We start from the raw sequence: 25,178 nt of genomic DNA on the forward strand, positions 1-25,178 counted from the left end.
CTCTCTTTCTTCTCTCTCTCTCTCTCTCTCTCTCTCTCTCTCTCTCTCTCTCTCTCTCTCTCTCTCTCTCTCTCTCTCTCTCTCTCTCTCTCTCTCTCTTTCTCTCTCCACTGTATGTGCAGGAATGTATTGGTACACTCTGTAACCAAACCTGGGTGAGAGGTCATTTTTCACATTTGTGTCTTTAAAGGTAAAGCCAGAGACAACAACTGGGTAATGGCGCCCTTGGATGTGCAGTCAGGGGCAGAAGGTAGATGAAGCAGGAATGGCTTCCTGAATGGTGAATGTTCACTTATATATTTCAATCAATGATTGAAGAGAAGAAAAAAAGAAAAAAGCTGTTTAGACCTAGTGGAGAAATACCTTCTGTGCTGACATGGAAAGCATGGTCATGTGTGTTTGAAATGTTCATCAATTACAGTTAGCTAGGTCCTCTGCTGTATCCAGATTGCTTTTCACAGGTATTTTGTATTGACCTTCTGAGATGCCTGACTCTGCAGGCATCCTTCTTGGCATTCTGATTAGGGCTTTTTCTCAAAGTCAAGGATCCTTGAGGATTTGTGCTTGGTAGAACTGAGCCCTGCCGAGTCAAATCCTTCAAAGATGAGGCAAGACTTCTTAGCATTTGGAAAACAATGAGCATGTTTACATGCACTCTAAAAAACGGATTATTATCAGGTTTTTAGTTATCTGGTATTCAAGTGCTCATGGAAACGGAATAAACCGATATTCATGATTGGTTTACTGCTGTTATCGGTTTATGAAAAATCTGTTCACACCTAGGTTTCTGTCAGTATTCTGATTTTTTCGAGACATGTATAGGCTACACCTTAAACAGATTATTCCAGTTACCCGATCATTGGCAGTAATAGTTTTTTAGTGTGCATGTAAAGTCGCTCCGTGGAATAGACTGGTGAGTGTGCCGTAAAATTGAATGGATTTTATGCTAAATGCATTCATACACAATGATGGCGTGAGAGTTCAAAGTTCAAATGAACTGAGCCCATACATCATTAGGCTACTTTACATAGTGACAATACAACATTCACATTAAATACATAGTTAACTGCCTCGTATAGTACACATTTGAAGTTCTCCATAAATTCATGCACATTTGGTAGACTTTGATAGATGCTTGACATTGGAACAGTACTTCGGCGTGACTTGATTACGTAACATCCTTCAAATAGCAGCCTTGAAGGAGCCCACCTTGACTTTGAGAAACAGCCTAGGCCACACCTAGAGAGCACGTGCTTCCTCTGCCACATCCAGTGGATCCAAAGGAAGAGATCAATATGGGAGATTGAGCATGCAAGCAGAGCTCTCATTAGAGCTCTTTTCATCTGAGCTGCTTGTTTAGGATGCACATAAATCTAGGTCCAATTCTGCTCTTTCAGCAGCTTGTTGGCTTCAATGTGATAAGTGCATGGTGGTGCAGCATCTAACCTTGATGGAGCCTTTTCTGGCATTCAGCAGATAGGGTGGCCTTCAGTTGTGGGCACTGCCATCCTATGCAGACACACATTAGTGCAGGGACGTGTGCAGCCAACCGCCAATCAGCACCAACACAAGTCCGGCACGCTCCGCCTTTGATCTTTCACTACTTGGATTCCATTGTTTTCAATGCAACCCTGCACCCCATGGCAGAACCCTTTCTACGTTTGTTAGTAGCGCTCCAAACAATTCATTGTTTATTGAATGCTTGTCAGTTGAAACATTTGGCTGGCGTTGCCAAGTGACAGAAAGTGGCGGTGCACTGGTGTTGGCGCCTATAGCGTGCGCTTGGCTCCGCGGCTGAGCCAGTCTCTTTTGGTGGCCTGTGTTTACCTGCTCTGGCCACCCCTGTGCCCTGGTCCCTGGTCCCACCGACACATGCACAGAATCAGCCAGTACTATGTGATGTGGTGGAACTCTTTTACCTTTAGACGCCCCTTCTTGCCTTTAGAACCTTGTTCTCCACGGACTGGCTTCCCCATTCCTTTCATGGTGTTTTGTCATTTTTATAGGAGACGCTTAATGAGGCTCTGAGGAGCCATGTAGCAGCGTCCAACCGTTCTAGCATAGTATAAGGCCAGGAAGCATGTAGTGCCAGAGGGAGGATTATTCATGTCTGATTTGGTGCCAAGCGAACACATCAGTGAGCACAGTGTTGAGAACGTGAACGTGAACGTGAAGTGGATTTGATGTGATGCTTCCCTGTCAACACCTACGGCCTGTTCTGTTACCTTTGAGAATACGCAGTGTGCATGTAGAAAATTGTCATTTCACTCTGTGGTGTCGTTTCGACAAGACACATTTGTGTTTCTGAAAGACTGCTTGGTGATCACAGTCTTTATTCAGAGATGTGCCCCTGGTGTGTTTCAGTTCCGTATTCAATGCTGCGCTAGTGAAGGCTAGTGCATTCCCATACAGCTGCTCTTGTGGAGTGATTAGCACACTAAGCTGCAGTGGGTGATTTAGTCCACATTCTGCCGTATGGTTCCGTGTACAGTATACTGTATGCTGATGGCATTTGGTTTGGTCCACATTCTGCCGTGATATGGTTCCGTGTACAGTATACTGTATGCTGATGGCATTGGGTTTGGTCCACATGCTATTTAATAGTGTGATGTTTAGTTAACATGATGAACTGGCCCCACTTGCTCTCATTTATTTAGTAATCGAGTTAGACTATGGACTTTAATAGGGGACACATATTTCATTATTGAAAGGCCAATGTGTTTACAGGAAGAAAAAGTTAGCTGGTGAGTGTTCACAGTGTTGAGGTTAACGCTGTGAACACTCACCAGCTAACTTTTTCTTCCTGTAAATTACAAAAGGCCAATGTGCTCTGTAATTTACAGGAAGAAAAAGTTAGCTGGTGAGTGTCCACAGCGTTAACCTCAAAACTAGAATAATACCACAGCAGTAAACAAACCCCTTCAGACTTTTAATGTGTGAATAAACAGTTAGTGGGTGAGATGGTGACTCTGTGTAGATCTGTGGTGTGTGTGTGTGTGTGTGTGTGTGTGTGTGTGTGGAGGCAGGTGGATGTGCCAGAGAGGCAGGTGGAGGTGAGGTGAGCTCACCACGAGGGAGCCGAGTCAGCAGTGGAGAGGTGAGAGGAGAGAGGGAATGAGAGACTCTGGGAGAGGAAGAAAAAGGAAAGCATGATAATGAAAGCTGGGGGATGAGTAATGCAGCACCCTGTAAGAGGCCAGCGCTGTTCAGCACAGCAGATGAGACTCATCCAAGCCATGATCTCATTCAGATCACACACAGGCTTTTGGAGCAGACTGCATGCTGCTCTCTGCGCTGTGTCAATCTCGGTTGGCATTTTTAGCTGTTAAAGTCAAAGCAAGGGAAGATGGAGGAGATTGATTCCAATTTTATGTTCATCACCCAATTAAAGGTACAGTGATTGATTAAAGTAATTTTTCATTCAGGTGTTTGATTTGGTGTTTTTCATAGTGAAGTATTTTTACAATGTCATTAGAACCACACCCTTGATCTGATACACCAAGAAGTTGTAATGGTGGCTGAAAGCAGTTCCTTTCTGTTGTTTGTGATCAGTCAGAAAACATCAGAAAGCATCTCATAGAGTAGTGAGTAGTGTTCAACTTTTGCCTGATGGGCAGCACTCATTAATCTCTTTAGTCTTTTAGAGGCCCCTAATAGTGGTAATGACGGGCAAAGTCTGCACTGTGTTATTGTGTGGCGTGTGAGAGCGTAGCACTTATCCACCAATGGTAGTGCTTATGCTCTTGCTTGGTATCAAATTAGCCAGATGATTTGCTAATGTTTGACGATCATTCATATTGGTGCCCCCTGCCCTGGACATGTTTAAATATGTCTGAAATGCCAAGCTCTCGGTCAGAGCATCATAGAACGCGATCCCACTGCCTCTTTGTCGATTCCAGTCAGAGCCCTTTTCAGGTGTGTGCATTCTGTTGCGTTCGTGGATACTGCGGGCAGGTGTAGTCCTGGACTCAATGCACCTGTCATGCCTGATATCCTGGCAGACTTGAGTGGCTGCCAGCACACATGAGGGAGCTGGTCTCAGTCCAGAGCCCCTCTGTCGGAGCATGCCGCTCCGCCCGGCTCATAGCCTCTGGTCAGTCTGGAGGAGCTGCAGCTCAGCGCCCCACCCTTCTGGAGCATTTCAAACAGGGCTTATTATTGTCAGAAAGTGCTGAAGCGTTTCCTTCACTCTGGCGTGTTTGTCTCCCAGGTTTTCATATGAGCAGGAACTGAGGCAGCAGAATGGGCGACCACAGCTCCATGCCTCCTGCACGACTCGTACGGTTCCCCCCCTCTCCTCTCTTCGGCCTCCCGTCTGCGTGCAGTGTGCGGCGGCTCTGAGCTGGACGCTTTGACACGGTCATGAGGAAACCTTTCATTTGACCTCTGGCTTTAGGAAAGGAGCCATGGCCTCTTCAGACAGGAAAGGGAAACCCACTCTATCCATTCCAAACGGGGAACAGCAGTGAATGACTTGTTGGCCCCATTCTGTGCTGTGCAATAGCTCATGGTGAAAAGCAGATCCAGGTATCACTGTAGATTTTTTTTTATTTTTTATCTCTAACGCATTGATTTGATTCATCATGTCGGGCAAAATAGACTTTCTCTCCTTCCATTCACCCCAGCCATGATGTTATCCAACCTGTATTGCATAAGCGCTTGTTTTGCCTTTTCCTCTTTTTCCTTGAGCAAGAGTGCATGCCCAGACAAAGGGATGGCTGTATGTCATCACTTAATCATATCAACATTGGCTAATCCTTATCATTATATGACCTGTGTGCTTAACAAGGTCTTATGCAAGCAGTCACACAGGGTGTGGTGAGAAAGCAGCCACTGCTGTTGTTTCCCATTTCTTTTTAGTTTGGGAAAGGATAAGTTGTCCCTGGGCCTTGTTTGTAGTCAACCGTGCGAAAAACAGAGAACCATTAGCATATTATCATAGCTATTTTGTTATATATGCACGTGTACAATATATCATATGCTAAAAAGCTTGCAATGTTAACCTCTACAGTCTACTGTACATACGAATGTTTTATTCATCTTGATGGCTTACCTGGACAGAGGAGGTAACATCTGATCTACAGGGCCATAGAATGTAGTTTAATCAGGATATCCTGCTGTATTGGATGCATTTTGGTCTCCTTAAATATACTGTCCCCTTCACTGTCTGGCCTGTAAATACTGTATGTTGAATGAAAAAGCAGATTGTTCTGCTGTTTGCAGAGTCTTGGCGGAGTTAAGAGCATTGAGCTGTCACACTCCGATGCCAATCTGAGATTGAGAGCTGCTTTAGAGGAAGCTGAACATTAACATTCCTGTCCATCACTTCAGCCATCTGTGTGTGTGTATGTGAAGGAGAATGTCTTTTTGAAATTACTGTTAGATTGTCCCATATGGAAAAGGTCTTTAAAAGACATCTAGGAATTACTCCTGTCATGTACAATATTTGCATGATAAATCTGCGATAAAGAGCTTACATTTGCGATGCCCTTCAGCACGCAAGATAGACCATAAAAAGAAAAATCATCTTTCTTTGTAACTATATGAAAGGGACCAGAGTTATGTTTGGAAGCACACTGTTATCAAGCATATACTGTATATGTAATTGGAATCTGAATTTCAAATGTTTCCATATGGAGATAGAGCAGGCTGTTGGATTCCTAGTAAGTGGTGTTGTCAGTGATAAGAAGAGGCGCTGGCCTCGGGTGAGAGGCAAATGAGGGCCTGTGTGCTTCAGCGTGCCCCGCTCCCTCCAGGGGCCTGGCTGGCGTTGGGCCTGCTCTGCTGTGGGGCGTGTGGGGCGTGTGGGCCAGATAAGCCGGGGGCCCCCAGAGGAGCCCAGCCTGCAGGCCCGCGCTGGTGGGGACCAGAATTCCCAACCCACCCAGCAACCTCTGGAATAAAATAACAAAGTCATTATGGCCAGTGATGTGTGAACCCTTTGAACTCGCGCATGATTGCCTGCATATACGTAGCGCTGCGCTACCGCTCATTGATCAAAGTCACTCAGCAAAAGTTGGGCTTGAAGCGGTAGTCTATTAGCTCATGGAAAGCAGGCTAAAGGTAGTAGAGTTTACTCCTTAAACGTCATCAGCTGTGTGCTGATGGCTGCAGTGCAGATGTTGGCTATGGGAGGGAGTCTGACACATGGAGTAGGATGTTGTGTGTCTGACTCACTGGTGTCGGTGTGACATGCTGATTAGCAGGGGAGCATCAAAAGCCGTTAGTCATGTACGGGAACTCTGATTAGGGGGCTCACGGGGAAGCACAGGCCTGTCATGAGGGAGAGAGAGAGAGAGAGAGAGAGAGATCTCTAAAGACATGGGGAGGCAATTGTTTTGCCAAATTTTATTTGGTATCCAATTGGGTTTAGGATGATTTGGTTCCTTCAGTAGAAATTACATATTTTTTTTCAAGAATAAATAGGTCCATCTGGGTGAATTGAAGACTCAGACTTGTGCTCTGTTTGGTTTCAGCAAATTGTTTTAAGCTGTCTTGTTTCCTAGCGCTGTTTTTACTCTGTGAATATGGGTACTCTCTAGAATAGGATCTGCAGCACTTGTGTAATTTAGCAGGTCTGTCTGAAATAGGCCTATATCTTCCAATAACACTCATCATTTGCTAGCTTTTAGCAGACATAGAATGTTGTCATTTAAAAAAGAACTGTTCTGTTGGCCATAACAATTCTATGTGCCTGTTGTTTTGTTTCCCCCAGGATTGGCAGCTGTGAATGGGATGTTAGTGTGGTGGGGTGGAGGAGCGACTGAAGGAGCATGGTGAAGCACCAACCCCTGCAAGTCTACGAGAGGCAGCTCTGTTTGTCATGTCTGACCGGGATCTATGGATGCCGCTGGAAACGCTATCAGCGGTCACATGATGACACCACCAAGGTACTTATCTGACCTCAACTGCTGCAGGAGGCCCAGCAATGACAGCCACTCAGGCCCTTTATGCAGGCCTATCTGAATGGGAGGAACTCAGAATTAGTGTTTCTTTGAACTAGTCTTCTTATTAGTGACAATCCGTTTCTAAGAAGTGATTGCATTACAGGTTATATCCTTCCTGAGACAGTGAAATCATAGGCCTAATTCATAAAATACTGACATTATTTTTTTTTTAAATAGCTTTGGGTAGTAGAGGACCTCCAAACATTAACCCCAGCTGGTTTTGAAATGCCACAATCAGATCTCTGTGTGCTCCCTGGTGTATTTCACTGGGTGGCTCTTCATTTCGCCACAGGGCTCATTGATCCACTCTATCGAACTGGTCTGTGGGTTGAGTTTCGTTTTTATCTAATGTTATCATATTCACCCATGTGACACCAGTCCCGAGCTCTATTGAGCTGGCTCTCCCATTGTGTGTTGCTATCATCACTAATCCCCCCAGCATCACTAAAAAGACCCACATAAGCAATTCATTACAGTATCAGTGTGATCAACCTCACTGTGCTCACGCCCATTCATCAAATATTCTAACCCCAAGCTCATATGCTTTCCCAATGTGATTTATAAAGGGCAAGTCGTATAAATATTAATATAATCATTGACATTTATTTAATGATCATGCCCAGGACATGATTTACTACAGAGATGAAAGATGCCAGAGCCAGAGGGGGGTGGAGCAGGAGGGTGGAGCGCGGTCGGTGCTTCTCCGAGAGGCGGAGGCCCAGGAGAGCAGCGGAGCTCCTTAGTGGGAGATTGATGGCTGCAGGAGAAAGCAGGGCGCCAGAGAGGACAAGGGCGATGCATGGGCTGGAGAAGCACACAGCAGCTCTCTGTGCTATTAGTACCTCCTCAGCCAAAGCAGGTCTGGACGCTGTGGGTGCTTCGAAGGCGTGGGCATGAGAGAGAGCGAAAGAGAGAGAGAGAGAGCAAAAGAGAGAGAGAGAGAGTCCACATGTCAAAACTGCAGCTGCAGGTTTGCTTGTGTGCTGCTTCTGGAAGATTCTCTTCTGACCTTGATTTTCCTCTCACACTGCACAAGCACGCCATCCCATAGATCCTCTGTGGCCCCTGGAAATAGGCTAGATTCGAAGGCAACCAAAATGCAGGAGATTCATCAATGTTTAAAGATCTACACCCCTACGGATTTGCATGGATCTTTTGTGTGTGTGAGATGCTGTAGTATTTAATGGTGGAATTTGAGCAGAGGAGAGGGTTTCCTGTGGTGCGCAGTGTGACCTCTCAACAGGTCAGCTAGCCCTGTCAGCAGTTTCAGCGCCGCCTCAGCCAGTGTGCTGCGCTGGGATTGGCCTGCTGGAGGGAGATGTAGCCAATCGGCTCAGCTGTCTGTCAGTGCGTGGATGGGGATCTAGCTCCCCTCAGCTCAGCCCTCTGTCTGCATGGCTGTGTGGCTGCTGGGCTGCTCATGCTCCACATACTGTACACACACACTGCTGTGGTTACACAGTGAGCTCTCACAGCACTTGTCCTCAGGTAACAAACTAATCAGTCATGTTCAGCTCTTTTTTGAAACGAATCAAAAACATCTCATGGACTTGCTTATCTCTTCAACCTGAATCCGTAGTTTAGAGTGTTTAATGCTATGAGCTTCTTCTTCAGTGGCTTTGAATTGACAATACCCAGACTATGCATGGCAGATGTATATCTTCGTTCCTCCATAAAGTAGAAGATTTCATATGATTTCATATGAAGGATAATGCAATTGTAACGATAAAACATCAGTTATATCATCCCAGACATAACATGTCTGATGTTTTTATTGAGGCTTACATTTTCAAAAACATTTCTATGCATCAAATGCAACATGCATCAACCTGTCTGTCTTCTGTGACATTTGTTGGTCTTCTAATGCTGCTTTTAGTAATTATGGATTTTTGTGGGGTATGGCCGTTTGTTACAATTGTCCCTTCCTGATTGAGAAGACATTTAGTCCAAAGCAAAATTTAGTTTTGTGCAAAATTGTATCATAAGTGATGGGCTCTGGAGTTTAGCATCTAAACTCTCAATAATGATGTTTTCTGGGCCTAATTGATCTTGCCTGGTTTCACCAGACTCACTACAGAGATAGCAGGCGGGCAGGGCCAGGCCGTAATTCATCATCTACTACATCACAAATATGAGTTTCAAATGCTAGAACTAGTCTTCTTTCATCTCAATGGGAATTCAAGGAGATGTTGTACAGTATGCATGAATGAATTATAAATCTCTTCTTTTGACCGGCCTGTTGTCCTGGCTACATGATGGATTATGAAGTGATTGCTTGCAGCAGCCAAAACAAACAGCCAACAAAGGAGCTTGCAAACAGTGGCACCATAGCATTGGTATTCGCTCTTCAGATGTCTGATCTCCACATGAATCAGGCCGCCCGAGAAGTCAAATGCAAATGATGGAATCACCATTCATATTTGATCGCTCCGTCTCCAATCTGTGCCAGTCCTCCAAGACCGTTATCTTCACTTTGGGGTGCACATTTCCTCATCTTTCATCATAGCTAGACTTAATTGATTACATCTAGACATATAGCCCAGGCTATATTATACGAGATTATATATTTAGTCTGTCTCTCTGCCCCTACCTCTCTCTGACCCCTCTCTTTACCCCTCTTTACCCCTCTTTCTCCCTCTCCCTCTCTCTCTCTGTGTCCCTCTCTCCCTCCCTCTCTCTCCACCTGCATGCTGTACTAAGGGGCCCTTGTGGGAAAGCGTTGTCTTTGTGAGGCCCTGTGGGTGGCCACAAGGTTAGCTGTGCTCTATAGAGGGATGTCTGTCACACTGAAAGACGATCTGACCTCAGTAATAATTGAGAGTGTTTCCATTAACTCTGTCTTTACCTGCAACACACAGCAGCTACAGGCCAAGACATGAGCGCCAGGCACCCCACATCTCTCTATCTTTCTTTCTCTCCCCCTTTCTCTAACTCCTTTAGTAAACCCTCATCTACAGCAACATAAGATGAAGTGTTATGACTTTGACAGTTTGGAGTAAATTTGGGAAGGAAAGAAGGGATCTGTGGCTGTGTGATGATGAGAAACATTCCATGAAAACATCAACTCCGTTGCACGGGTGTCAGGGCCACAGGTCCACTGCAATATTATGCCCAACTACACTACATGAGAGTGTTGAAAAAGCAGCTCGGGGTATCGAGGGCAACCTAATCGCCGTTGGGCCTCCTGCCAGTCTGTGTCCAGGCCCATTTCCACAGCAGAGTGTGCAGGCATCCGAGACTCTCAATATTCACGCCGGGAGGGAATTATATTTCAGCATCCTCTCTCTCCTCTTTCTTTCTTTCTCTCTCTCCCTCACTCTGCCTCACTCGTTCTTTCTGTCTCTCTCTTTTTTTTCTCTCTGTCCTCCAAGGTGATCTGGAATGTGCTTGGACTGTAAGATTTAATCCCCCCTGGCTGTCACCATGGCAATTCCCTTTGTGTTCACCTCTCTGTGGGTGGGGGTTGTTTGCACGCAGTAATTGCATGCCATTTTTTTTTCTTTCTTTCATAAATGAATCATTCACTCACTTTGTGTCTGCTAGAAGTCTCGCTTGCGCTACTTGACGGGGATTATGCCAAAGAAACTCCCAAACAACCTCGGGTCATATTTTCCCCTTGTTTCTCCGCTGTTTGTGTCCCCTTCCCCTTCCCACAGCCAGTGCTCTCCTCCTGTTGACTGACTCGACTCTGAGCTGTGCGGCAGAGATCTAGCAGCTTAAAGCATAATCTGCTGGAGGTGTTTACATCAGCCATGCTGCTGTGCTGTGTGCCAGCCGGCGGACTAGATCAGAGAAGTTGCCCACTGGTCATAAACCACATGGTGACCCTATAGCATCCGAATACCTGGGAGGGATTTACAGCCTGTCTCTGGACGCGGAGGGGTAAATGTCTATCGTGGTGGTTGCATTTTCTCCGGCAGCAGTCTCTCTTTGGCAGGATGATGTATTGACTGCTTACTTGCTTCTTTGCAAATTAAATTGATACGTTTAATATGTCTGACATTGGGCATAAATTGGTTCAGGGTGAGTCAGCAGATCACACCAGATGGAAGCTGTTCCATTTCAGTCAGTTGGGCTCTCTCCACCTCCTTCCCTTGTCACACCCAGCTGTAGTGCTATCAGCCCATAGTCCAGGGGATTGTTCTTTCTCTGGCCATGTCTGCATGGCAGGAGACCCATGAGCCCTCTTTCTAAGGCACAGGGCACAGCAGAAGGGGGCATCTTGGGCGTGGTGGAGAGGGAGGGTGGGACTGCCCGTCAAGCTGTGGAACCTTCCAGTGGCTGTTTTGCCTCTGCTGTGATGCTTGTACACACACCAGATGCTCAGCTGGCCTGGGAGAGAGGGATGTGAAATGAAGGTGTGTGTATGTGGGCGGGGACTGAAAAAAGAGAGGGAGATGAACAAGGTGAAAGGTTGAAAGAGAAAAAAGAATGTGCACAGAGAGAATAATAGACGGGGGGCACATTGTCCTTGTCTTCTCTTCTTCTGTGAACCCCATTCATCTGTGCTTTTCACCCAACGAGATTTTCTCTTTTAATTGATTAGCATGTGTCTGACCACTTGTGGTGAAAGGTTGTCTTAAGGTCACAGTGTAACCACATCTAGCCCCGTTTACACTATGGGCCAAACCTTAGGCTTGAACTTGTATCTTTTTCTAAGTAATAAGTGATCCCCTATTTCAGGATTAGTGGTGTTGTGTATGTCATTGTGCACTTTAGTCGCAGCTCTCTATCTAATGATACTTTGGAGTTTTCTTAACAGAAAGATTTGATTGGGCTCGAGTAACTAGACTGTTTTATGTCTACATTCATCTGCTTGTTATTTGGACTTGATCAATATTAATGAAGTCTGAACAAGCTGCTTGAATAAGTCATGGCGGTAAATATTTATGTGCATTTAACTGGCATTAGCATGTGTGGGTGCCATGCATAATTCACACCTCCTCAACTGCCATATGAAACCCTAGCGCAAGACAAGAAATGTCTCTGGAGGTTAAAGTGGGCCATACTGTATGTGTGCTGATGAAGAGACACTGCATAGTGACTCTCTCTCTCTCTCTGTGTGTGTGTGGCGAATGTTTTCTTTGAACTGCTTAATTTCAATGATTTGGTGCCAACATTCCATTCTAATGGCAATTGCATTGTTGCCTTCATCAAACTCACGCCCAGTTCCACTGTATGTTCGCGGAGAACTACCTCCTCAGACTGTTTGCGATTGTACGCAAACATTCGCCGAAAACTCAAGGCTAGTGGAATACTGTTTGCAAACGTTCGCCTATGTTTGAGAATTTGAATGCATCTCAGCTGTGTGTGTGTGTGTGTGTGTGTGTGTGTGTGTGTGTGTGTGTGTGTGTGTGTGTGTGTGTGTGTGTGTGTGTGTGTGTGTGTGTGTGTGTGTGTGTGTGTGTGTGTGTGTGTGTGTGTGTGTGTGTGTGTGTGTGTGTGTGTGTGTGTAAGCTTACATGTGTGCAGGATGTGGGCGTGTGCATGTGAGGGAGGGAGAAACAGACAGAAAAGGAAGAGATTTGAGGGATTTTAGGTTTTTGAAAGCCATGCCCCCAACACACATGTGCACGCGCGCTCGCACACGAGTCCTTTAAGCCAAGAGATGTCTCTCTGGTAACATCAGGCCACATGATTTTGCGCCTGTCCACAGTGATGTAACCACAAGCTGTTTGGCAACCCTCTCACTACGCTGTCCGTAATCTAGCTCCCCATTCAACCACCTGCACAATGCATCTCTATTGGTGCGCAGAATAGCTTTTATCAGGACAATTACACAATTGAACTGTATGCTATACGTACATTGGTTGCTTGGAATACTTTCACCTAGATGTTTTTTTTATTATTATTTTTTAGTGTGCTGTGTTGTAGTTTACTGCTCCTTTCCCCAAATATTTCTGCACTGGTTTAGTCCCAGTGGGTCATTGTGTCCTACTGTGTAGCCCTGAGGAGACATCCCACACAGCAGGCCCCAGGTCAGTGGAGGGCATGGAGCCCAGACTCTCCACCCTCAGAGCAGGATGAGCTAAGGATGTTGCTCCCATAATCTGTGGCTGTTGTTCCATGTTTGTTTTTAACCACCACACACACACACACACACACACAGAGACAGATGAGTCCTCTAAGCTGCTGGAAAATCTTCAGATGGTATAAAAGCGCACGCTTTTGCTCCCGGCCACACCACAGTGATGTAACCACAGGCTGCTGGCCAGCGCTCCCCCGCCACAGTGCCAGTAATGCAGCTCAGCATTCAAACGCTTGTTAAAAGCATCCACGCGGAGTTTAAAATGATAGCGTTGCCTGTTGATGTGCGTCTGGAGCCAGTGTTTTCATAGCGTCCTCAAGTTCATTTGGATGGGCCATATGGTAACGTGAAGGAGACACAAACACACCTGACCTGTTGGCATTAGCTGCCAAGGCATTAAACGATGTCGTTTTGTGGTCCCGAAAATCCCATGAAAGTCTAAAAACAGCTTTAACAGCGTGGCATGGTACATTTTGACGCTGAAACACCTCAGTATGTTGACTGTGTTTAATCAGTGCAAGCTGTAGTGTTGATTGTGCTGTAAGGCAACAAGTCTGAGAGCCTGTGTTGAACACCAGAACACCAGTCTCAGGTGGGACTAGCAGTTCTCAGTTCAGTGAATGTGAATAGGGTTTCATGCGCTAAGGGTCCCAATTTGGGACAATCCCACTGAGTGTTGGGGAAGGCAGAGCAAAGAAAAGGCAGCAGGGGCACAGAAAGGGGTGCCAGAGAGAAAGAGAGAGACAGAGCGATAGATAGAGAGAGAGAGAGAGAGAAAGAGCGAGAGAGAGAGAGAGAGAGAGAGAGAGACGGAGTGCTAGAGAGACAGACCCCCTCAGTCTGGGTCACCAAAGGGCTGCTCATGAAGTGGGCAGATTTACTTCTCCTGAGATAGATAGCCGCATGCCACAGAGAACTTTGCCCGCTGATGTACAGCCCTCTCTCTCTAATTGAATGAGTCTGCTTGAGTGCAGTTCCCATATCTGCCAACAGCAGCTCTCCACTATACCCTCCCCTTCCCAGAACATACAATCAGGAGCTGCAGCCCCATTCCAGCATCATTTGTCATGTTATAAATAGCCTACCTCTCTCTATGTTTGTCACGTCACGTTCTGCAAAACTCTTTTATGAGTTGGGCCGTTTTTCATATATAAAATCCTAGTTTTTACAGTCCTGTAAAGTCTGTATTGCTTTTATGTGATAATAAATATGCCTTTGCTATACGTGTTAGGCTAAAGCTATTTTGCCTTCAATGAATTGTCGTAGTTTATACTACTTATGTGCAATCCATTCATACTCATGTCGTTTAAGCCATGAACTTTTAGAATTGGCCCTTGGTTAGACAAACACTATTTAATTTCAAGCATCAATCGTGCCCTTTTGTGTTTCAGTTTCTGTAAGAAGGCTGTAGTAAGAGCTGGTGTGTGATGGAAGGGGTCTGCTGTGTTGCGTCATTGCTGCCTCTCCGGAACATTCCTCTTAAGCGTGTGAGTCAGGGCCGTGTGGCGCGCTTGTGTACTCCCACACAGAGCTGCTAGCCGGCCGGGTGCTAGCGCACTCTCTTCCTGGGGAGGACACTTGTTGAGTGGGAACACATGTTGAGTTGCTCTTCCCACATCTCTGATAATGAAAGAATTTAGTCATCCGCCGTGCTGAAGATCCTCTGATGTTGCCAGGTGATGGTGTACCTGGCTGCCCCGTGACGTGTTGTTGACGTCAGCTGTACAGTTAGCCTCTTTCATGTGCACGAAGCATCTATAGCACTAACCACTGGTTCTTGTTGTCATAGCAGCCCAGTGAGTTTCTATGCCTTGTCACAAGTGTGGTATTACACCTCAGCGCTTCCTAAGGAGTCCTTCCCAAGCATTTCATTTGAATATTTTGAGAGGACGTTAAGACATGATGGAACATGGAGGGCAGTGTTTTTTTTTGTTCTGCACGGCATGTTTGTTTGTGTGCTGCTGCTGCTGCTGCTGGAGCCTGTTCAGTGCCCACCCAGTCCCCAGGGCACTCCACCCTGTCAGAAATGTGGAAAACAGACAAGCTCGGTTTGGGGTTGTGGCACTAACGCCCTGAGCCAAACAGGTCTGTAAGAAACATAGCGTCTCCAGCAGACATCAGTAGCACGACACAGGTAGGGTTCATAGCCAATGACATGTTATGTTCTTTTTCTTAAAAGATAGATCCCTACTAATGTGGCCAGCCACTCCTGTTTTGTATATTGGACATATGTCTTAATCCATGGCTTGTGATGGTAAAGAGACTTTGAGGAGCAGAAATATGCCACACAGCCACTTTCCCTGGAACTGGCGTTAGTGTGGTGCACTCTGCTGTGACTGCCTGCCTGCCGCCATTCCCTGCAGGCCAATTCATAGTGTTTGGCATAAGCCCCATATAAAGGAATTAGTTGCCCTGCCAGAGAGAAATGCCCCTTAATATGAGTGAGAGAGAGAGAATGTAGAGAGAGGGAGAGAGAGAGAGAGAGAAGTGGAGGCCATTCCAGGTCTCTGAGGGGCAGCACTGCAGCAGCATCCTGCCAGCCGCTAACCTGTAGCACGTGCCAGCGATGCCATGGACCACACTGCCTGCCCTGCCCTGCCTTATGTAACCCTCATCACCAACATCACTGTGTGTGTGTGTGTGTGTGTGTGTGTGCTCTTGTGTCTGTCATTTGTGTGTGTGTGTGTGTGTGCGCCCGCGTTTGGTTGGTTGGTTGGTTGTTCCTTTTTTTGTGGTGAATGATTCTGCTTGTTTGCAGAAGGATCAGTGGTATTGAGCTGAAATGGGTTCACATTCTCAGTCTAAATGGAATCCGACAGCCGCTAAGGCCCTGGGGTTGACCCCACTCACACACTTCAAAAGCATATTGGCCTGTGGAGTCATGTGTGATGAAGAAATGCCTATGAATACAAAGTGGCTGTACATGGAAAGGCAGATGAAACCGCTATAAGTGACCTCTGTGTTAGAGTGCCCGTGTGTGTGACGTGTCATTTACATAGAACATGCATTGCATTTGAATGGCCCTAGCCTACTACTACAATCTATCAATACTCTTGTAATTAGCAACAATTTATATTTGATTTGCAATGGATGTATGATGTCATTTCTATCTCTGTATTGTATTTATCATTGAACTGTTGGTGTGCTGTGCTTGTTTGTTTTTGTTTGCAGTGGGAGTTCCTGTGGTCCCTCATCTTGTTTGCCACCTTCTCATTACTACTGGTCTGGTTCTACTTCTGGTGGGAGGCGCACAATGACTACAATGAGTTTAACTGGTGAGTGCTTCCTTACAAGACTCATGGTGCTATGTTTACTAAATGATGCTGAACCACCAGGGGCCCCTGTTCCAACAGACATTAACTATCTGGCCAGGGTGGATATGAATAGGCCTGAATAAAGGGGGGGGGATTACACTGATTTTGCAACAGCTAAGGGGTCTTTATTAAGCACAGAGTACCTAAAACCCCCCTTAGCTGTTGTATAATCAGAGTAACCTACAGTATGGACTCGAGTGGCTTATTCCTTTCCTAAAACGCTTTACTGTATGTTTGGCAAGATTTCATAAAACAAAGGCACAGCAATGAGAAATGATTTAGGCTACTCCTAGATAACCATTCTTTCACCAAGAAATACATTTCCTCTATCAGAATGGTTGCCAAGCAACGTTGAGACACAGCAACTCTTACTTTTGTATGAATTTGTGGTGCCACAGTATAGTAATATAGAAAGAAATGCGCTCAAGGTGTTGGGTTGTGCTGGATTTTACAACGGCATCACACACGATTAAGTCAATCATGAGCAGGGACCGGCAACTCCTTGTTTTAGAATAAATAGAAATAGAACATTCATAGCGTGTGTACAGTGTGTTGTGTCAGGGTCCAGTGGAACGCTGTCTCCTCTGATTGGGAGTCTGGATCAGACATGTGCGCTTCTTTAGGAGAACGTGTGCACAGTGCAGACAGAGGGACAGGGACTGAAGGGGTCTCTCTCTAGCCTCACATTTAGAGATGATGGGACCAGTGATGATAGGATGCCATGCAGATCTAGTTGTAGTGGACTACTCTGTTTCCTGAGTGAAGTTTCTATAAACACTGTCACTTAACTGAGACAAATCCTCCAGATGTGTTTGGCTGTAGGGGAAAGAAACAGACTGTGCAGACGCTCCTGCCTCACCCTGCACACTAGTGAGTGGCATTTGAGAGGAGGGCCCTGCCTGCTGTGTGCCTATTGCAGTGTTTCCTCTGGAAATGTCAGCACTCAGCCCTCATCTCCCGTCTTTATTGCTATTAATCACTGGACATGTCTCGCTCTCAGGCAAGACTGGTAGCAAATATGCAGTTGTGATTTCCTATTACTTGCACGTGGCTCCCTAAACTCATTTGGGATAATCCTCTTGTTTTTCCCCCCTCTCTGTAATCTGGCCAGAGGAACGGAGCTCTCTGTCCACACAGATTACAGCAAACATTATTTAGCTTCTGTCATCCTTGCCCAGCAATCTTGGCTACATTTGGGTTGGAAATGCCAAACTGCCACCAGCCATTTTCCTTTCTCTCCGAGGCTCTGCAACACGGTGACCTTAAATGTAGATTTCAATGGGAAATGAATCAAGCTGACATTTTTAAACAGTAGACATGGTGGGATTTGTAGAGGCATGGTTTCTTGGAGAGAGGGCAACATTGGCCTTTCTATGTGTCACAGATGGAGAGTGGTGTTGTGTGGTCACCAGATGGCAGGTAATGACGCCATCTAGCACAGAGCAGATGAGAGAGAGAGAGAGAGAGAGGGAGAGAGAGAGGGAGAGCGCAGCACAAGTGCAGCAGTTCCTGTGAGCTGTAATTGTCTGCTGAGCTTCAAGGTTATTCTGGTCCCCCTCACAGCTCACCCATCACTGTTCACATGTCTCCTCCTCGGTGTCATCCCCGCTATGTGCTCTGACTTTGGTGGCCCTCTGTTCTCTCTCTCTCTCTCTCTCTCTCTCTCTCTCTCTCTCTCTCTCTCTCTCTCTCACTCTCTCACACACACACACACACACACACACACACACACACACACACACACACACACACACACACACTCACTCACTCACTCTCTCTCTTACTCTATCTCTCTCTGTCTCTCTCTCTCTGAGATACAGACACACACACACACACACACACACACACAGAGAGGAGAACAGCAGTGGTGATTAGAGGCCCTGTCCTTGGCTGGTGCGGCTGTATGTCTGACCTCCCCCTGGTGAGCTCCCTCAGGTCCGCGCCAGCAGCCCCAGCGATAAGAGCTCAGGAATGTAATCAGCTCTAGAGCTCTCTGATGGGACTCCCCCTGCTGGCCCACAGCTAGTCCCCAGAGACCCAGAGATGGAGAGAGAGCAAGAGAGAGAGAGCGAGAGTGTCCCAAGTCCAGACTATCCCGGGAGTTGACCTAGGCCTCCCTCCTCCTTCCTCTCTGTGATCTTTTCCTCCTCTTCCTCAGACATGCTACTAGTGGATTACCTCATATATCAGGGCAGCTCACAATACAGACACCATATGTCTGCTCCATTAAGGGATTATTTGTGATTAGAATGTGTGTGTGGGGGGTGGAGGCGTACAGAGTTAGGCCACAACACTGTACAGTTGTTACTTGTTGTCTTAAAGCGAGTTGGGAGATCTGTCCCAAACTGTGTCATCACTGTTACCTCACCACCGTCATCTGTGTCTTGCCAGTGGAGCCCTGCACTCCTCTCTTGCTAGCCGTTAGCCTGTATGTGTGATGGCTAAGCGGTCAGGTGGTTTGTGTAACAGCTCTGTGCTCCAACAGGTTTTTGTATAACCGCTCAGGAGAGTGGAGCGATGGGACGGTTCCGATCCTGGCCACCACCGCCGCTGGCTTCACCTACATCGCCTTTCTACTGGTGAGGACGCTGACCACTGGAGCGCTGCCTGGGAGCTCATGCTGAGGCTTGACAGCCAAAAGCCATCCCTCATTAGATATTGCTTGGGATTCACTATGTATGAAACTGCCTGCAAAGTTGTTGCTGGAAAATGTCCATATTTCCCTTTTATTAGTTTGGAAAAGGTGCAAATGATCAAAAGGCTGATCAAAATAGCCAACTGACATCAAGTTCCTTCTGACTGTGCACCTGTATGGGATCTAACATTATCTCTCACTTTATCCTTTCTATCCTGTCTCTCTCTGTCCCTCACTCTCCCTCTCCTTCCCTCCCTCTCTCTCTCTCTCTCTCTCTCCCTCTCTGTCCCTTTCTCTTTCGGTTTTCTCCTTCCCTCCCAGATCTTAGCTCTGTGCCATGTAGCGGTGGGACAGCAGCTGAACCTGCACTGGCTCCACAAGGTACAGTACTGTCTGTGTGTCCCTCAGGGCAGCACCTGTCCCTGATTGTGTGTGTGTGTGTGTGTGTGTGTGTGTGTGTGTGCTGGCCACAGTGCAGCCAAATGAACCCTGACACTCCAGCACACACAAGGTCAGGCTGCCTCAGGGGAGCCACAGGGCAGCTGAGAGTGAAGTGACCTCCCCAGGCTCCTCCAGGTACTTAGAGAGCACAGAGAGGGGGAGATGGAGAGAGACTTGGACACCAGGTAGAGGTGAAGGAAGGGCAGAGGAACAAAAGCAAAACAAGAGGCCGTGGAAGAGGAAGAACCACCGAAGACTGGAGATGTGTGTGTGTGTGTGTGTGTTCATTAGTGTTAGGTAGATTGGGGATGTGTGTGTGTTCATTATTGTTTATTGTTTTCTTTGGTAGATTAGTTGGTGTTGTCTTTGGTAGATTGGGGATGTGTGTGTGTGTGTGTTTACTAGTGTTGTCTTTGGTAGATTGGGGTGTGTGTGTGTTCACTAGTGTTGTCTGTGGTAGATTTGGGATGTGTGTGTTCACTAGTGTTGTCTTTGGTAGATTGGGGTGTATGTGTGTGTGTGTGTGTGTGTGTGTGTGTGTGTGTGTGTTCACTAGTGTTGTCTGTGGTAGATTGGGGATGTGTGTGTTCACTAGTGTTGTCTGTGGTAGATTGGGAATGTGTGTGTTCACTAGTGTTGTCTGTGGTAGATTGGGGATGTGTGTGTTCACTAGTGTTGTCTGTGGTAGATTGGGAATGTGTGTGTTCACTAGTGTTGTCTGTGGTAGATTGGGGATGTGTGTGTTCACTAGTGTTGTCTGTGGAAGATTGGGAATGTGTGTGTTCACTAGTGTTGTCTGTGGTAGATTGGGGATGTGTGTGTTCACTAGTGTTGTCTGTGGTAGATTGGGAATGTGTGTGTTCACTAGTGTTGTCTGTGGTAGATTGGGGATGTGTGTGTTCACTAGTGTTGTCTGTGGTAGATTGGGGATGTGTGTGTTCACTAGTGTTGTCTGTGGTAGATTGGGGATGTGTGTGTTCACTAGTGTTGTCTGTGGTAGATTGGGGATGTGTGTGTTCACTAGTGTTGTCTGTGGTAGATTGGGGATGTGTGTGTTCACTAGTGTTGTCTGTGGTAGATTGGGGATGTGTGTGTTCACTAGTGTTGTCTGTGGTAGATTGGGGATGTGTGTGTTCACTAGTGTTGTCTGTGGTAGATTGGGGATGTGTGTGTTCACTAGTGTTGTCTGTGGTAGATTGGGGATGTGTGTGTTCACTAGTGTTGTCTGTGGAAGATTGGGGATGTGTGTGTTCACTAGTGTTGTCTGTGGTAGATTGGGGATGTGTGTGTTCACTAGTGTTGTCTGTGGTAGATTGGGGATGTGTGTGTTCACTAGTGTTGTCTGTGGTAGATTGGTGTGACGGCGGCGCTGCTGACCACGGTCATTGGCATGATCTCTGTCAGCCAGATGTGGGGCGAGGAGTGGGACATCGTCATGATCTCACTACAGGTCAGTGGACATCACCGGACTACTCCAGCATTTGAGTATACCCAAATATGATCCATTCTTTAGAGGAACTGTTTCATCTTCATCTTTTTGGTCACTCTGTAAGAGACATTGGAGTCAGAGCCCTTTGATGTTTGGGTGAGGGTGTTCACATTTCACACTGAACAGGAAGTATGCTTAATCAATAACCTTTCCTCTCCCAGCACAGTTAAATGTCATCCCTTGGCCTCTGCTAAACTGCTCAGAGACTGTTCACGCATGTCCTGTCCTGTACACCAGTATCCGGTCGTGACTAACCACGGTGTCCATAGTGCTGGTTATGAGGATAAGGAGGAGGATTATTAGATGATAGTCATGCCACTCTAAATGGGTGATAGTGGATGGAGAGCATCATTATCTCTAACCATTTGAGTTTGAATGGGAGATGACCATGATAGGTTGGTAATGGTGGTGGTGATACTGATGCACTCTTCTGTGCTGCTTGTCCAGGCCACAGGTCCTTTCCTGCACATCGGCGCCCTGGCTGCAGTGACCGCTTTGTCCTGGCTGGTGGCCGGACAGGTGGCGCGCGCCGAGAAAACACGTAAGTACTCGATTCTCTCCTTTTCCCGTCTATCTGTCTATCCTTCCCACGCTCGCTATCTGTCATTCATCCCTTCCTCATTTTTGTCTGTCCTTCTGCCTCATGGCCCAGTCAAAGGTCAAGCTCTTACAAATAGCAGTGGAAAAACACACAGGGCTGCTTTAATAATTAATGACATGTACACAGTGTCTTTAATAATTAATAGCCTGTACACAAAACCAAAGCCCTCTTTCTCACTAACGGTGAATTCCTTCACACTTGCATCATGCCTGGGGCCCAGTGTCCAGGACCTTCCTCTCCGCAGCATGGCCTTCACTGGTCACTGCTCTTATCTAACGCCGCTGCAGCCTGATGGACACCCAAGGTCTGTGTGTAGGCTGTAGAGACCTCTGCTGTTTATCCATTCAACCCCTCTTTAACCTGTGAGAACTCTAGCAGCAGCCGTGCCCACACACAGTAGTGTCCATAGAGTGTCTCTATGCAGGCCTGGGCCCTGACGGGGTCTCTGAGCGGGCTCTTGTGGAGCGGGTCAATATGATGTGCCGTAATGTGCTGTTAAGTGCTCATGTAGTATATGGCAAAGTAGAGGACACATGATACCCATCCATATATACCCTGATATTTTTGTCTGGAGTGTTTAACCCATTTATCGTGTGTGTGTGTGTGTGTGTGTGTAGGATTCCAAGTGCTGGTGATTGGCCTGTACCTGAGTCTGCTGTTGGCTCTCTACTTGGCTCCTCTATCCATCACCTCCCCCTGCATCATGGACCAGAGCAGCCTCAAACCGCCGCCCCGTATCATTGGACATCAGGGGGCCCCCATGGTGAGACATCAGATTCTAACCAGCCAATCCTTGTGCCAGGATGTCCCTGTGGTGGGAGAGGTTTCATCAGTGACAGGCTCTGACCCTGGAGCTCAGCTTAAGATTACATTTCTTCTCCTTGGGAGACCTGAGCATGCCAATAAACGGCTTTCCTGGGAGTCTTGTATAGCACAGGCACTATATATTTAAGCATTAAGCCCCGAGAGGCCGTGGTTCATACTGTATATTAGAACAGCCAAGGGGAGTTGTTAAGCACGTAACGATGTATTAATAGATAATCATTCTTCTGTCAAATGTAACGATGTATTAATAGATGATCATTCTTCTGTCAAATGTTACGACGTATTAATAGATGATCATTCTTCCGCCAAGAAATATACCGTAATTTCCCGACTATTAGCCGCGGCTTATACATTGATTTTGCCAAATGTCTTCAGCTATGAGGTTAATACAGGGGAGGGCAGTTAATATGGTGTTAATATGGTTTTGTTTTTTTTTTACTTGCATAAAACACTGTCCTGCGGCTTATACACAATGCGGTCTAAATGCGGGAAATTACTGTATATGAATATACCATATGAATGGTTGCCATGCAACAACGAGACGCAGCCACTCTAACTTTTGCGCTAGTTGTGGTAGCGCATTACTATAGAACGAAATGCGGTCGAGGTGTGTGTGTGTGTGTGGTGTTGTTAGGTGTACTGTAGGCAGCTATGAGCCTCTGTGGAAATATGAATTGTAAATTCCAGATCAACCAAATTAAATTCCTCCCTCATTTTCTCATTTCCATAAGCTCAGGCGATTGAGTCATGCCAAGCCTACGTGTCCATGATACCAGAAACCAAAGTTCTCCAATGTTTTGTTTTCATGGCACCAGAACAGTCTAACCAGTGAACTCACAGTTCACATGCTTTGGCTCAGATGCACAGTAATAAATTCCTTGGCAACTAATAAACAGCCTCAAACGCTGGCCGGGTTTCAAGCCCAGTTAACCAGTTGAAGCCTGTCCGTATTGATGGGAGTAGCGCTTGATGGGCCAATAGGCAGGTGATTGGTGGGAAGCACCTGAGGCCACAGCAGCTCCTCCTCCCCTGGCTCTCCTACTGCTGTATTATCTGAGCAAGCTGGGACACTCATCAGCTCCATCACACCATTGGTGTTTGTGTGTGTGACACCAACGCTCATCTCCGCTGACACACACACACACACACACACACACACACACACTCACATGCTAAACACTCATTAAGTCATTTGGAGTTCAATCAACAAGCTTGTTGTTAGCGTTGCAGTTGATACGCTGCTGTGAGAAGCCCAGTCTTGCGCGTGGAATGTGTTTGTGTGAGGAGCAGTGGAGGCGTCAGGTGACTCGATGACTTATTGATTTTCTCCTATGACTACAGAGAGGGTTCGTGGCCCATCCCCCCAACGCTTATCATTCAATCCAATATGCCACCACGCAAACGCTCTTCAGCCAGTCAATACAGCACCTTGGAAACAATTCCATTACAACAGCAGACAACAGCATTCAACTATATGGTTTTATATGTGTTTCTATGATGTCTGATGTAATAAAAAAAGTAATGTGTGTGTTTTGTTTGTTTGTTTTGTTTATTGTTGGCGTGTGGTTTGTTCCTCAGCTGGCTCCAGAGAACACGGCTTTGTCCTTCCAGAGGGCTCTGCGCCTCAACGTCAGTGGGCTGGAGGCAGACGTCACTATAAGGTACACTTGTCCTCATATCACGCTCGCGCTGAGCCCAGCACAATGCAGCACTTCATCATCCAGATACGGAACAAATAGACACGCAGGGAGACATGAGAGCTGTAGAACGACTGAGCAGAGAAGTGGAGCAAGAGCAGCAGTACAGCATCTTGGTATTTACAGTATTGCAGAGTACTTTATGTAAACAACTACATTGGTAGCAAACCACATGCAGATCGAATGTCTAATCTCACCCAGTTATCTTAGGTAATCAGTAAGCCTTTTTTATCTTTGTGTATGCATCATCATTGGTGCTCATTTGATCTCAGGCCTATCCTTTAACTTTGTTGTTGAGTGTGTGTATGGACATCTGTTCCTGGATCAGTGGATCAAGTGGTGCCCAATTCTGCCCACTCACTGGCTAGCTATTGTTGACCCAGATTCTAACTGACCAGCCCGTAGTTCTGGGTGGAGTGAGTGGAGAGTGCGTCTCCTCAGAATGGGTCAAGTAGCCCCAGGGCAGTAGAGTCTGGTGAATCCACAAATGACTTAATCTATCATTTTATGCTGTTACAGCAGCATAGGAAAGGCAGCTCTGGGGACAAGGGTATTGGGCATTAGTGTTCGTGTGTGTGTGTGTGTGTGTGTGTGTGTGTGTGTGTGTGTGTGTGTGTGTGTGTGTGTGTGTGTGTGTGTGTGTGTGTGTGTGTGTGTGTGTGTGTGTGTGTGTGTGTGTGTGTGTGTGTGTGTGTGTGTGTGTGTGTGTGTGTGTGTGTGTGTGTGTGTGTGTGTGTGTGTGTGTGTGTGTGTGTGTGTGTGTGTGTGTGTGGGTGTGGGTGTGGGTGTGGGTGTGGGTGTGGGTGTGGGTGTGGGTGTGGGTGTGGGTGTGGGTGTGGGTGTGGGTGTGTGGGTGTCTGTGTGTGTGGGTGTGTGTGTTCAGTGAGACCCTGCACTTCGTTTATATATATTTTTTTGATCCCGTGAGGGAAATTGGGTCTCTGCATTTTTCCCTCTTAATGAGTGGTAATGACAGGTGGGGGTTGTGGAGCTGAGCCCACCCCACTGTGCAGAACTGAATTATTGAGTAAAGATGACAAGCGTGTGCTGGCTCACATGTGGCTCTCCACTGCCCTTCCTAGCCGGAGAGAGGGCACCTCTCAGGGCAGGCCGTCCAGGTCACCCATGAACTGGGAGTTCACACAGTCCACAGTGAGAGGAGTGAGACCAGTGGCAGAGCATTTGGTCACTAGCATTGCTA

The 25,178-nt window shown here is 46.7% G+C and overlaps 1 protein-coding gene across 4 annotated transcripts in view; it reads left to right on the forward strand.

Moving 5' to 3' along the window:
* Nucleotides 1-25,178, forward strand: part of gdpd5b (glycerophosphodiester phosphodiesterase domain containing 5b) — a 39,391-nt gene that overhangs the window by 6,311 nt on the left and 7,902 nt on the right. For all 4 annotated transcript variants that reach the window (XR_009941115.1, XM_062552090.1, XM_062552089.1 and 1 more), the window contains 8 exons: nucleotides 6,716-6,890; nucleotides 16,147-16,250; nucleotides 18,775-18,868; nucleotides 19,246-19,305; nucleotides 20,717-20,815; nucleotides 21,302-21,395; nucleotides 22,073-22,218; nucleotides 23,859-23,941. Coding sequence is in view for 3 of the 4 variants with exons in the window: in XM_062552090.1 (XP_062408074.1) it covers nucleotides 6,774-6,890; nucleotides 16,147-16,250; nucleotides 18,775-18,868; nucleotides 19,246-19,305; nucleotides 20,717-20,815; nucleotides 21,302-21,395; nucleotides 22,073-22,218; nucleotides 23,859-23,941 (797 nt within the window). In the remaining variant the exon portion in view is untranslated. The remainder of the gene's footprint in view (nucleotides 1-6,715; nucleotides 6,891-16,146; nucleotides 16,251-18,774; nucleotides 18,869-19,245; nucleotides 19,306-20,716; nucleotides 20,816-21,301; nucleotides 21,396-22,072; nucleotides 22,219-23,858; nucleotides 23,942-25,178) is intronic.

The sequence above is a fragment of the Sardina pilchardus genome, chromosome 13 (genome assembly GCF_963854185.1).
Source record: "Sardina pilchardus chromosome 13, fSarPil1.1, whole genome shotgun sequence".
In the NCBI taxonomy this organism is placed as follows: Eukaryota; Metazoa; Chordata; class Actinopteri; order Clupeiformes; family Clupeidae; genus Sardina; species Sardina pilchardus.